The sequence below is a fragment of the Australozyma saopauloensis genome, chromosome 1 (assembly GCF_035610405.1).
Source record: "Australozyma saopauloensis chromosome 1, complete sequence".
Taxonomy (NCBI): domain Eukaryota; kingdom Fungi; phylum Ascomycota; class Pichiomycetes; order Serinales; family Metschnikowiaceae; genus Australozyma; species Australozyma saopauloensis.
In genome coordinates, this window is record NC_086131.1 from 2,605,085 (window position 1) to 2,617,558 (window position 12,474).

The 12,474-nt window shown below is 44.5% G+C and overlaps 6 protein-coding genes across 6 annotated transcripts; 4 read left to right on the forward strand and 2 right to left on the reverse strand.

Annotated features, from left to right (window-relative positions):
- Positions 1–49: 49 nt before the first annotated feature.
- PUMCH_001143 (uncharacterized protein) lies at positions 50–2,092 on the reverse strand (the record flags this gene model as incomplete). The annotated part of the gene is made up of 1 exon (XM_063020208.1): positions 50–2,092. The coding sequence occupies one exon, from the start codon at positions 2,090–2,092 to the stop codon at positions 50–52; it is 2,043 nt and encodes a 680-aa protein (XP_062876278.1).
- Positions 2,093–3,046: 954 nt separating this feature from the next.
- Positions 3,047–4,345, forward strand: PUMCH_001144 (uncharacterized protein; the record flags this gene model as incomplete). The annotated part of the gene is made up of 1 exon (XM_063020209.1): positions 3,047–4,345. The coding sequence occupies one exon, from the start codon at positions 3,047–3,049 to the stop codon at positions 4,343–4,345; it is 1,299 nt and encodes a 432-aa protein (XP_062876279.1).
- A 181-nt stretch (positions 4,346–4,526) lies between these two features.
- PUMCH_001145 (uncharacterized protein) lies at positions 4,527–5,765 on the reverse strand (the record flags this gene model as incomplete). The annotated part of the gene is made up of 1 exon (XM_063020210.1): positions 4,527–5,765. The coding sequence occupies one exon, from the start codon at positions 5,763–5,765 to the stop codon at positions 4,527–4,529; it is 1,239 nt and encodes a 412-aa protein (XP_062876280.1).
- Positions 5,766–6,265: 500 nt separating this feature from the next.
- PUMCH_001146 (uncharacterized protein) lies at positions 6,266–6,751 on the forward strand (the record flags this gene model as incomplete). The annotated part of the gene is made up of 1 exon (XM_063020211.1): positions 6,266–6,751. The coding sequence occupies one exon, from the start codon at positions 6,266–6,268 to the stop codon at positions 6,749–6,751; it is 486 nt and encodes a 161-aa protein (XP_062876281.1).
- A 2,972-nt stretch (positions 6,752–9,723) lies between these two features.
- PUMCH_001147 (uncharacterized protein) lies at positions 9,724–11,457 on the forward strand (the record flags this gene model as incomplete). Its single annotated transcript, XM_063020212.1, has 1 exon — positions 9,724–11,457. One exon carries the CDS (start codon positions 9,724–9,726, stop codon positions 11,455–11,457), a length of 1,734 nt encoding a protein of 577 aa, XP_062876282.1.
- A 560-nt stretch (positions 11,458–12,017) lies between these two features.
- On the forward strand, positions 12,018–12,335 carry PUMCH_001148 (uncharacterized protein; the record flags this gene model as incomplete). The annotated part of the gene is made up of 1 exon (XM_063020213.1): positions 12,018–12,335. The coding sequence occupies one exon, from the start codon at positions 12,018–12,020 to the stop codon at positions 12,333–12,335; it is 318 nt and encodes a 105-aa protein (XP_062876283.1).
- Positions 12,336–12,474: the final 139 nt, after the last annotated feature.

Genomic DNA, 12,474 nt, shown 5'->3' on the forward strand with positions numbered 1-12,474 from the left:
AGACTTAGCTCGTGTCCGAGAATGCGTTGTCCGACACCTTGGTGCCATATTAATTCAATGCACCCAAACCAAATACAATCAATTGCACCAAAAGCTGCATCGACCAGAAGGCCACCTTCCTCATACGCAACAATCTGGTCTCGTCATCAGCCACATAGCGCACGAAGCTGTCATAAACCTCTTCAGAGATATCATCCATCAAAAGAGAGTCGTAGATTGTCCATGATCCACTGAAATCCTCAATATTCTTGACAACCCTGCTCTTAATCTCAATCAATGAGTTTCTCAGGTTGATGTATGCAACAATCGGTCTGATCAAGGCATAATTGACATAGTTCAATTCTGGCGCTTGGAATGGGACCAAAGCCCGCACATTCTTGAGGCGAATACTCAAGTCAAGCACTAAGTACTTGGACACTTCGCTTATTTCAAGGCCATTTTCACTCGTCAATCTAGAAACATGATTGTGCTTTTTGTCCGTGACTTCTGGATTTCTGTAGCGTGTAGCTTCTTTGTGGATAGATTCTGCAATTATACTCACAAGCTCAGACACATTGAAGTCCTTGCCATCCTCTGGCAACATGACATCTCCAGTCATGTCAACCTTTCCGGAGGTGATCCAGCCAAATGGACCTTCAAGGCCACGGTTGAGGTGATCAATGTTTAATGAATCGACGCGCAAGCGAGTGATGCGCTTCCAGGGGATATCGCCGTCCATCGGGGTGTCCGCATCATCAAAGTCATCGAGACGCTGTCTCTTGTGCACGGTGAATAAGGAATTGTCATAAGATCCACTCATAATATCAGCATTGAGAAAATCATAAAACAACCAGTGTTTTCTTAATTTCTCAAGCTCACAATTGTAGATCGCCACATCGAATGGACGAAAGTCTCCAGGCTGCTGCAAGGAGAACAAGATATCTTTCATGACAAACTTGTTGAATTCGAAATCGCCAAATTGATATTTGTTCTTGTAATTTGTAGCATCGTCATTGGGGTCCCAGTGGACATGCGTTCGATCGACAACACCTCGAAGCCCATTAATTTCCATTGTATCGATGATACCTGTTCCATTCATCCACTTCAGGAACGATAGAGATACCGTTACCTCTTCAATTGTTAAGTCAAATTGAGTGTAATTGCCGTCGTCCACGGCTTCCACTTCCTCTTCCGCCAAGTCCAAACTCTTTGCGTAAGCGTCTGCCTGAGAGCTTTTCTTGAAAGAGCGTACCATCTTAGGCCTTCTACTCACGAAACATTTTTTAAAAGCAATTTTGCCATCTTTCCACCCGGGAACAATGGCGTGCTCGAAAGTGACCTCAAGATTGGAGTTCTTGGTCATGAATTCTCCTAGCTTTCTTGCTACAAACTCCTGAGCGAAGACAGTGTTGGCAGTAAAGATAAGAAGCAGCACAAATGTGGTTGTTCCAACAATCAATACAACAGCATTTCCAACCACTAGCCACGAGAAGAGGGCGGAATAGTCATCGGTATTAAGGGGTCTGTTCAGCTTCTTGAGGAGCCATTTGAGTCTGATCCGTAGCCTCGAGAATACATTATTGGCCGTGGCAAGCAATTGCTCTTTGGTGAGGTGTGTCTTTGCCGGCTTCTGCTGACCGTCGGTTCCACTTGTGTTTGCGGCGGGTTCGCCCTTTGAAGTCCCCAATTCTTGTAGCTCGGAAACTTCTGCTTTCAATTCTTGGAGCTTTTTCTCCACAGACTGAGACTGTTCTCTGAGCTGGTTGAAAGCTTCACGATTTGTATGTTCCTGTTGCTTGGGCTTCTGTTCATCTAGCAGCAAGCGACTTTGAGTGAAGCATCTCACAAACTCAACGGGGGCCTTTCGGTCTAAGTTTAGAAAACTCGGTTGCGAAACTTTGAGCAACGAAAGTCCCGATTTATATGTAAAAAGTTTGCTCCGGCTAAGCGATTCTCGATAGTTCGAAGTTGCTGAGCGTTGTGGAGTGGAGTTCAAACCACCTGATCCGTAAGAACGAGTCCTGATACAAGTTGCGCCATATAGAGCTCTGAGATTTTGAGGCTTGGCAAGAGCATTGCGTATTACGCCATTATTTAGTATCGGTAGTTTCATGTATTTGATGGCAATGGCCGATTGGTCTGGGGTGTATAAAACAGCTGAGATGAGCCTCAATTATGCATGGTCAAACAAGGGCTGTGGAGTGTAAAGGACGGGAATCATAAAAAAGAGTTTCTTTTTTTCCATATCTTTTCGCATGTATGAACCAAGATTAATTCGTCAATGGGTGTATTCTTTTACTTGATGATTAGATAAGCTAGATTGGAGGTATCCAAAACCATCTTTGGCACAGAAATCAAAAGCAATCACAGAGAAAGGGGGCTTGCAGAATCGAATGTTCAAATGTGAAAACGATATCAAATTGCATAATGTTGAATCGTACAATCACGTCTTTTCTCAAGTGGTTTCGGCGATAGAGACGAAAGAGGATCAAAAAAAATGTGGTTTATACAACTTAATTGATCATTCTTAGAGAGTGTTGCTTTGAGAAATATCACACAAACGTGCTTCTAGTTTCGTGTATGCCTTGGTTTGAAGACAAAATGAGCCAAGTCTCGTTTAGGGACCAAACGTATACGAATACCAGCGCAACACTCTTGACCCAAACTATCATTTTTGTTACAAAATCAAACAATTGACCGAAGAAAATTCTTCAGAAGTTCGCAATTGCCTATCTTCCTCTTTCATTTAGTTGCAGAAAGGGTCTCTGAGATGTGTCAAAAGGGTCTTGATGAGACTATGAGTGACAGATGTACCAGGCATCCACATCACGAGAACAAATTCACAATCACCGCAATTTCTGCTGCTGTTAACAAGTGAGTGATTAAAATGAAATTCTGACTGACTCACAAAAACCTACCAAATCAATGGATTTCTCCGAAATTGTACTGTGTGTAAGCCACGTCAGTATCAATATCAGTAAGCAATTCTTATCAGTTGTTCGTGAGTCACTTGCAAAACTACTTAAAGCCGGAACGGACCCTGGATCTCCATCCCAATCACAAAATTATGGAAATTGAGTTTGGACATAAATTTCGTGCAAGGCATTTTCCTGCCATCAACAGAAATGGCTTCACTTCCGTTAATCATGGCTCCTATGGAATGGTGCCCCAGGTTTTGATTGAAAAGCTCAATGAACTCACCAATCAGTTTTATTCGGGGCCCGATGCATACATCGATGAATATAATGTAGACAACTACAGAAATGCCCTCGTTTTGATGGGACAACTATTGGACTGTCCATCCACGAACTTGACATTTGCAACTGGTGACTCTGTGGCTGTCAATACCGTTTTAAGGTCTTTTCCTTTCGAGAAAGGTGACGTTTTCGTTATCCCAAATACAACATACATTAATTGCAAAAAGACTTTTGAATTTTTGGAAGACAGCATTGGAATTGAGGTCGTCGTGCTTGACTTTGACCTACCTGTTACTCATGATACAATCATTACTGAATTTGAGAAGGTGTTCAAGACCAGAAGGGTAAAAATGGCATTTTTTGACACAGTCTCTTCTATTCCATCTGTAAAATTTCCATTTAGAGAGCTAACTAGCTTGTGCAAAGAGTATGGCGTCTTGTCTTTTGTCGATGGCGCCCACGGAATTGGCTTGTTCCCAATTCGCTTCCAAGAAATGCAATTCGAACCCGACTTTTTCAGCAGTAATCTCCACAAATGGCTTCACTTTCCGTATAGCTATACGGTGTTGTACGCGGATCAGAAGCACCACAAATACGTGCAAACCTTTCCAATCTCTGACACCTACAAGAATCCCGAAACGGTCGAGGAGTATGAAAGATACTTTAATGACAAGTTTGAGTCCCAAACAAGAGCCAGCTACCAGAAACTTGCTTTGATCGCTGACGCAATTGAGTTTAGAAATGTAGCTTGTGGTGGAGAGGATCAGATATACAATTATTGTACCAACTTGTCGAAATCCATTAAAAAAATGGTGAAAGAGCGCTGGCCTGGTGTCAAAGTCATCTCAAACGAAAATGATGATCATCTTGACTCTGCCATGACCTCATTTTATGTTCCGCACGAGGTGTCTTCAGTTTTTGCTGAGATGCAACAAACCCAAAGAGCCAGCCATGTCGGTAAGATTGCAAAAACACTTGTTAGAAAGCACAAAACTTTCATGCCCTTGTTTTTCTTCAAGGACAGGTTCTCTTTCAGACTTTCGGCACAAATCTACAACGAACTCAGTGACTACGAGTACGCTGTCGATTCTCTTAAATCTGCTGTTGAAGAGCTTTTCAACAGCGAAGAGAACCTTCCAAATTTTGATGAATTGAAGATTGAAAGTTAGTTCATTAGTTTACATTAACTCTAGAATTCATGCTAAAGTCTGTGATATCAGTTTCTGTTTTATTAAAGCTAATGTGTAGTCGAAATTGAATGTACCTAAACGTGTATCAAAGATGTTTTAAAAAGGCGTCGAAAAACTTAGCGGGGGAGAAGAAGAATAAGGAAGAAGACAAGAGTGCTATTTAAAAGCCACACTGGTTCCAGTATTGTCTGGAATTCAATGGTTGTGGGAACACACCTTCCAGGATCAAGCGGCTCATGTCCCAGTCAATGGCGTCCTCACACTTCCAGTTCCAGAAAATCCAACCACCGGTCTGCTCGAAGGCATCGAGTTGTGCTTCCATGTACTTACGGATGTTCTGTCTATGGTTCTGGCTCCAGTTTTGAGGGTTGACGTAGTCCAGACACGAGCCATAGTATGGAGAGTTGTCATAGTCTCCAGACCAACGAGCGCCACGACCTACACCGTTCAACCACATAGCACAGTCGGTAAGAGCAGCAGAGAACTCACCACAGACGTTCCACTTAGATTCGCCCTTGGCAGCCTTACCCCATCCACAAGCCACCTCGACGTGTTGATCGATGTTACGGGAAAGCTCATTGGCACTGAACACTTGGTAGTGGTGGTGGTCAACGACAATACCCCAGAAGCCTTGGTTGACGGTCATGATGTTGTCCCAGTAGTTTGGTTGCATGAAAGCATCATGAATAATGACATTGTTGGTAGACACAGAACGCATGTTGTTGTAGGCCCAGTTGTAGAAGTTCTTGAGTTGGTTCATGTCAGACGCAGGACCCAAAGGCTCGTTAAGGAACTCGATACCGGAGATAACGTCCTTGTAGTCATCGGTACCGTACTTGTCGAAAATTTGTTGCAAAACAGTCAAGGTGAGCTCGATGTTCTGGCCCTGTTGGTACTGAATCTGGTCTCTCAAACCCGAGTTATCGAAACCATTCTGGGAGCCTGGGGCACCGTGCAAGTCCACCCAAACCTTCAAGTTGTGGTTTCTGGCCCATTGAATAGCCTGGTCAAAGTATTGCACCTGTCCTTGGACGTAAGGGTCGTTGCTTAGCGTCTGGAAGGCCCAGTAACCGATAGGAATACGAACAGTGTTCAAGCCAGCTTTAGCAATGGCCTCAAAGTCAGACTCGGTGTACCACGACAGCCAATGCTTCTGCAAAACCTGGGAGGCTTGATCCTTACCTAAAGCTTTTGTGAAATGGTATTCGTCCACTGGAACGTTGCTGCCACAGGCTTGGAACAAAGAAGGAGTGATGTAAGGCTCGAGAACGAACCAACCACCCAAGTTCACACCTTGAACTTTCTCATTTTGATAATCAAAGGATCTCTTGTCAGGAGTGGCCAAACCAGACACGGACACCAACACGGAGGCTATGGTGGCAAGGACAGAGAGCTTCATTTTGCAGCTGGATAAATATATACGAGGTGTAGATAAGCGCTGGAAGGAGCGAATAAGAGAAGCACCTGGAGTTGGTAGTGTTTCTAGAAGTAGCAGCAAACAAGGAAAAGCAAAGAGTTCTGCGAAGAGTCTGAGTTATGTAGAAGAAAAAAAAAGGGAGTACGAAGAGTTGGAGCGGCAAAAATAGCTGATGAAGCAGTTGTGTTAGGCCAGCCAGCAGGAAAATTACGCCTGCAGACAGCGCATCCAACATTCGCGCGATGCGCGCCACCTTGAATGCAGGGTGTTCTGCAACCATTCGTCTAGACAAAACATTTGGTCCAGAATCGAAGAATGCGTGGGAAGAGTTGAAGAAATGGACAATTAATTGCGAGCTTAAACATAGAGATCCTACACGGTTCATATTTTCTTCTTTGTTTTTCGACAGTATACGTGCTTAGGCCCTTCTATATCGATATCATTGTTGGATTGGCCGTTTCGCTGTCGCCTAACCGTCAACAATGGACGCATCCCTGCACACGTACACGCGCACCATGCCGTTCTTTTCTTCCAACAATCAATACCCGTGGCTGCAGCGCCAGAGAAAGCAGAGGGTAGCAGCTCGGGAATTTCAGGAAATACATGCGCTCAAATGCATTGTTTATTTACCTCTCTGCTGCACAACTTACCATGTTATTGTTTGGCAGTTCACACAACTGATTCGAATCCTAGTCTTCTCACGTGCGCGTGCCTACTCAGGGGGGTTCAGCCGTTGGCATCACCTATGTGGCCAGGAGGGGCAGTATGACAAGTTGAGTTTGCGTTTTTGGAGAAGAAGTTTCTACGGAAAAAAAGACGAAAAAATTGTGCCGAAAAGGAGGGAACGTTTAAACCAGGGGTCAATTTTGACAATCCTCGACTTTTTCTATGTATTGAGTAGATCTATTCATCCTTCTGCTGTTAATGCATTAAAAATACTGCGCTGGACAATGATATCAGAGGCTTAAATGCGGCTCTCTTGGCGAATGTAACATAAGAGGGGGATCAAAAGTGCTACATCGCTTGATCATCATTGTGCTGATTTAGACTTTAAAATAGAAGAACCATTTCTGATAATAGACAGCCGCTCTCACGGAGGTCCGTGCAATGGAAAGCCACACGTCGCAGGTTGTGTTATACTTGTGACAATTTGCTGTAGTTCGGCGAATGGAAACGTTCACATAAATGTCCATTCACCTGTTTGTCGTAGCCTTCTCGCAGTTGATGACTTCTGCTCCATCAGTTTATTGCACGGAGTGCATTCTTTTCACCTTTGAAGCTGCCTGTTCTGGGGCTCGGCTATCCTAAGGCAGCCCAACGTTGTATATTGGATCTGCAGAATGTCTTTACTGTCAAACAAGATTTCTTGGCGAGAAGCTCGATTGATTTGTGGGCGCCCGGTTTGGTCAAATTTTCGTCACATTCCTGCTGCACGTCAATGCTGCCTCAAAGTGTTATTGTGACTGGCACTGCAGATAAACTGCTATAATTCAACTTGTTTACGAACTTTAATTTAGCGCAGCAGGGTCGAAACCAATGCGTTTCAGATAAAGACATCTCAACATTTGACAACATTACTTCGGATAGCAATGTTCTGTGGCCGAATTTCTTATCGATAGAGCAAAGAAACCTTCTGGGCCTATCGTATCATCGGGCTGGGGGTCCAGCCCGACTGCTTAAAGTGCATGGTACGTCACAATTCCGGATATACTGCATGTTGCCATTTTGTCCACATGCGCCTTTAATTGCAAGTATCCTAGAAGACGCCTGAAATGGAAACCCGGTTTCCAGAGCGGCCAAATTGAGTGTATGGCATGTATTGATGCAGAGGGTGCTGTATCAGCCCTTGCCAGAAATGGTTTGTGACTACCTCGTTTAAATACGTATGCCTGCAGGACATAACTGCTTCTGGTTGCAAGAAGCGATGTCAGCGCATGAAAAACTATTCACAGAATCATTATACGAAAATTAAAGCTAAAGAATTCTTGTATGTTAACTCTTCCGTCAAATTTGGATAATATGTCGTGGTTGCCTGGCTGTGGCGCTGTTATGTCTTGGTGTTAAGCTACAGGGAGTCTCTCTAGGGCGAAGGGCGATGAGCATTTTCGAAGCGCAAGTTTCGGAGTTGCAATTCGCTACCAGCGAATTGGGCGTGTGACAAGATGAAGCCGTTTGTTAGTCTTCTTTTGATATGTCAATATGTCATCGCAGCCTTGCATGCTTGTTGTCTTCCTAGACCAGTGCCCATAGTATCAGATCTGTGGCAAGGCGCACATGTCAGCATAGTTGGCGCTTGCATTCCTCATTTTTGCCGGACTCAACTATTTGATCTAAGGTAGTGCTGTAGATGGAGCTAATGGCTTTATTGTTCTTCCTCATTCCTTTGATCTTTCCACAACTCGCAATTTCGCAATCTTCTGGAATAAATAGTCAATCAAAAGTTAGAACATCGAATCAAGTCAATGTTTCCGCTCAAATTTCCAGTAAAAAATATTACTGGATGGGATTTAACAGAGAGTCTATCAACAGTCGGACCTAGTAATACAGATGACCATTCTGTGTAAAACATACTCAATGAGAAAAGAGACTCACTTAGTCCACGAGTGTAGATGGAATTGGACAACAAAATTTACTGAAAAGAGAACTAATTAAATTTCAAGAAATAAGAGCATTCTTCTCACCCAATTATCAACCTATGACATGAATCCCATGAGTCTTTCTCTCCAAATAAATCGATGATTATGACTGAACCCCATCACCTACGCTCAACTTTCAAAAGCTTGACTTTCAACCTAAAAACTCACCGATAAAAATGCTCTTTTGGCCAACATCCCGATAAGCCAGCGAAACTTGGAATAGACTTCCATTTAGACTTCTGTCACGTGGACCCAGAGACCCATAACCACGCAAATCTTCCCTGGATCTAGGATAGCGCATTTTTGGAATGAACCCCATTGAGTAACAATAATCAAGATACAATGATGGATAGAGACATTTTGAATAAAGAGCACGGGCAATTAGATTAAACCTTCCAGTTTGAACCAGAAAGGCTTCATCATTCTGTCAATATCATAAATAATTGCATTGTGGTGAATCGCTTAGCATGCAAGGCTGGCATAAAGACCAACCCAAACCATGAAAAACGACCTCCAGTGAAAATTTACCACACCGCAGAGTCTCCAGTTTCATTCTACAAAAGTCCCCTCTTTTTTACTTTTCCCTTTTCTCACACTATTCATGCCTCACCGCTATCGACTCCCCTCCTGTTCCGCTGCCACTCGGTAGGAGGCACACCCACCTCAATCCTATTCAGCGCACCAACACTCTGATAGAAGACCCGCTATAGCTGCCCCTGAAACGGCGACAGCCATTCCCGTTTTTCAAATCTCCTTTGATAGTCAAATGTGCCTCCAATTCCCGATCTGTCGTTACGTCATGGGGCCCTGCTGCACCGACCTGCCAATCTCGCGCTCCCCATTCTTTCGCGCTGATAAGGCCGGTATGGTGTGGTCATGACTCGCCCTATTCGAGCCGCTCGCTATCCACTTATCAGTTGTGGATGTAGGATTTGTTCAGGTTACAAATACTGGGACTGTCACGCACCACGCTTGTATTGAATTTTTTTGCAGCCATCACCCAACGGTCGCTAATCTCACAAGACTGACTCGGTTCTGTCGTTGTTGCATCCATATATATTTCGAGAGTTCCAGTCGAATTCATTCTAATTCTCAATAAAAGTCGCACTCTGTGTCCTGTCGACTATTCTCCATTTGCTGATTGTGCCTTTCTGCATTTTTCGCATTTTCAGTTTCGCAGTGCCGCAAGTTTTTTTTGCCCATCCTCTGTACTGTCGCCCAGCCCGGTTATCTTCGGCTTTGCTATCTCAAAATTTTTCACTTCTCCCATCTCTAGCCAAGGTGACTTCCGCCCATAGCTGACCATGCTGGATGAAAAGAGAAGCATCAGCTCGCAAGAGAGCGAAGAATATATTCCAGGTACCGTGAGCATCTACTCGTTTGCGGCGGAAAAGGGTAATCTGACCTTGAAGACTACCAAAGACAATGTCATCTTGGTCCCCCAGCCATCGGATTCTGTCAACGACCCATTAAATTGGCCGCAGTGGAAAAAACTCTGGAATTTCTTCGTCTTGGCTGTTATCACCGGTTTTACTGCCGCTACTTCCAATGACGCTGCTGCTTTACAAGACACTTTGAACAAGAAGTATGATATCTCGTATGCGGTGATGAATACTGGAGCCGGCGCATTGTTCGTGGCTATTGGTTGGACAACGTTTTTGCTTACTCCCGTGGCCAGCTTGTACGGCCGTAAAATCTCCTATTTCATTTGCATCTTGCTTGGTCTTGGAGGTGCTATCTGGTTTGCTCTCACCAAAAACTCTCTAGATGCAATTCTCTCTCAGATTTTCGTAGGTGCTTCGGAAGCTTGCGCAGAAGCCCATGTTCAACAGTCTCTTATGGATATGTACTTCTCTCATCAGCTTGGTTCCGTCTTGACTGTCTACATCTCTGCAACATCCGTGGGTACTTATTTGGGACCATTAATTGCCGGATTTATTGTCACAAGTCCTGGGTTTCGCTGGGTGGGCTGGATTGCAGCCATCATTTCCGGTGTGCTTTTGGTGGTGATCGTGTTTGGTATGCACGAAACCATCTTTCACCGTACCAAGTACCAAGGATTTGTCAATGAACTTCAGGTGGGACAGAACAAAATGGAACAGGCACTCGAGGACTCTAATAAACTCATCAGCGAGAGTATCGCTGCTAAAAAAACCACAGACGGTGACAGTGCACACAGATCGTTGGACTCTCGTATGTCCTCTCACAATGACATGGAAGCTGTTCACACTTGTCATTTCGGCGCTAACGAACCGCAGGACGGCTACTGGAAGCAGGTTCAGCTCATCACTAAAGCCCCCAACTTGGTTGGCATAGGGTTCAAGCAGTACATTAAGCGTTTAATCGTTTTGTTTCGGGTGTTCACATTCCCTCCTCTCATTTTCTCTGGCTTGGTCTGGGGAATGCAAGACGCACTCTTGACGTTCTACCTCACTGTTGAAGATAATCAATATTTTAATCCACCCTTCAATTATGGAAACACCGGTGTTGCCTTAATGAACATACCATGTCTCATAGGAGCGCTCATTGGCTGTATCTATGCGGGAACAGTTAGTGACTGGTTCACGATATGGATGGCCAAAAGAAATGGTGGTATCCAGGAAGCCGAGTTCCGTCTCTACTTCTTGATTATCCCTGCGGTTCTCTGTCCAGTGGGTCTCATTCTCTTTGCAGTGGGTACAGACCAAGTCTGGCACTGGGGTCCTACTTATTTTGGCCTTGGATTGGTTGGTGTTGGTTTCGGTGCTTCCGGAGATGTTGCTATGGGTTATCTCATGGATGCATACCCAGACATGGTTGTGGAAATGATGGCCGGTGTCTCTGTAATCAACAATATGTTTGGATGCATCTTCACATTCACATGTTCGCAGTGGCTTGACGCCATGAGCAACACCAAGACATTTGCTATTTTGGCAGCCATTACTCTTGTGATTATGGGTTCTGCTATCCCATTCATCATCTACGGAAAGAGAATCAGAAGGTGGACAAAACCTAAATATTTAGAGTACTGCCGCCTACGGGACCATCTCGACAAGTAGACGTGCATTAATTTATAATAGACTAATAATTGCATCACACAATTCTAATTGATTATCAGGTAGAGCCGCTGAGGTTTGAAAGTTCTACAAGACGAAGCATATAGACAGCAACTGCCGTGATGATCCAACCGAACCTACGCTTAAAAGCTTGCTGAGTACTGAAATTACAATAGGTTGCAGCTAAATTGATTATCTCTGTCATTATTACCTTAACTCTGTAGGTGAGCCGCACGTAGTCGAAGTATTGAATACCCTCACAGAACTAACGGCTTAACGATTTTACGAATTGCTTGCGCAAAGACCAGCGGAACCATATTTTTTTACCCAAATGCCACCTAAATAACAATCCCTTTGATCCGTCTTTACATTATTTGCAGCCATTCCCAATAAGTGAGGGACACCAGTGCGGGCTCCGGCCCTGAACCACACGTGACCAGGACTTCACGCACAGCGCGCAGTGTGCGCACCTCCCTCCGAAAAAACCTGCCTCCAAATATATTTTCTTCTACACCTTCAACAAAGAATAGTCTGCCTATTGCTTAAATTGATTACTCTTAGCCATGTCTACTGAATCTGCTTTGTCTTACGCCGCTTTGATCTTGGCCGACGCTGAGGTCGAGATCACTGCCGACAAGTTGGCTACCTTGGTTTCCAAGGCCAACGTCGAGGTTGAGCCAATCTGGGCTGACCTTTTCGCCAAGGCTTTGGACGGTAAGAACTTGAAGGAGTTGTTCTTCAGCTTCTCTTCTGCTCCAGCTGCTTCTGCCGGTGCTTCTGCTGCTGCCGGTGGTGCTGCTGCTGAGGAGGCTGCTGAGGAGGCTGCCGAGGAGGAGAAGGAGGAGTCCGATGACGACATGGGCTTCGGTTTGTTCGACTAATCGTACTGCTGTAATATACGTCTCTTTCTAGTGCAAAATTCTGTAGCGCCCACTGGGGTTCGTGTAGGTAAATGTAGCTGCAGGGAATCTGAAGCATGGGAGATGAGATGGAACCTCATTTTCTTAGATTATACGAGGT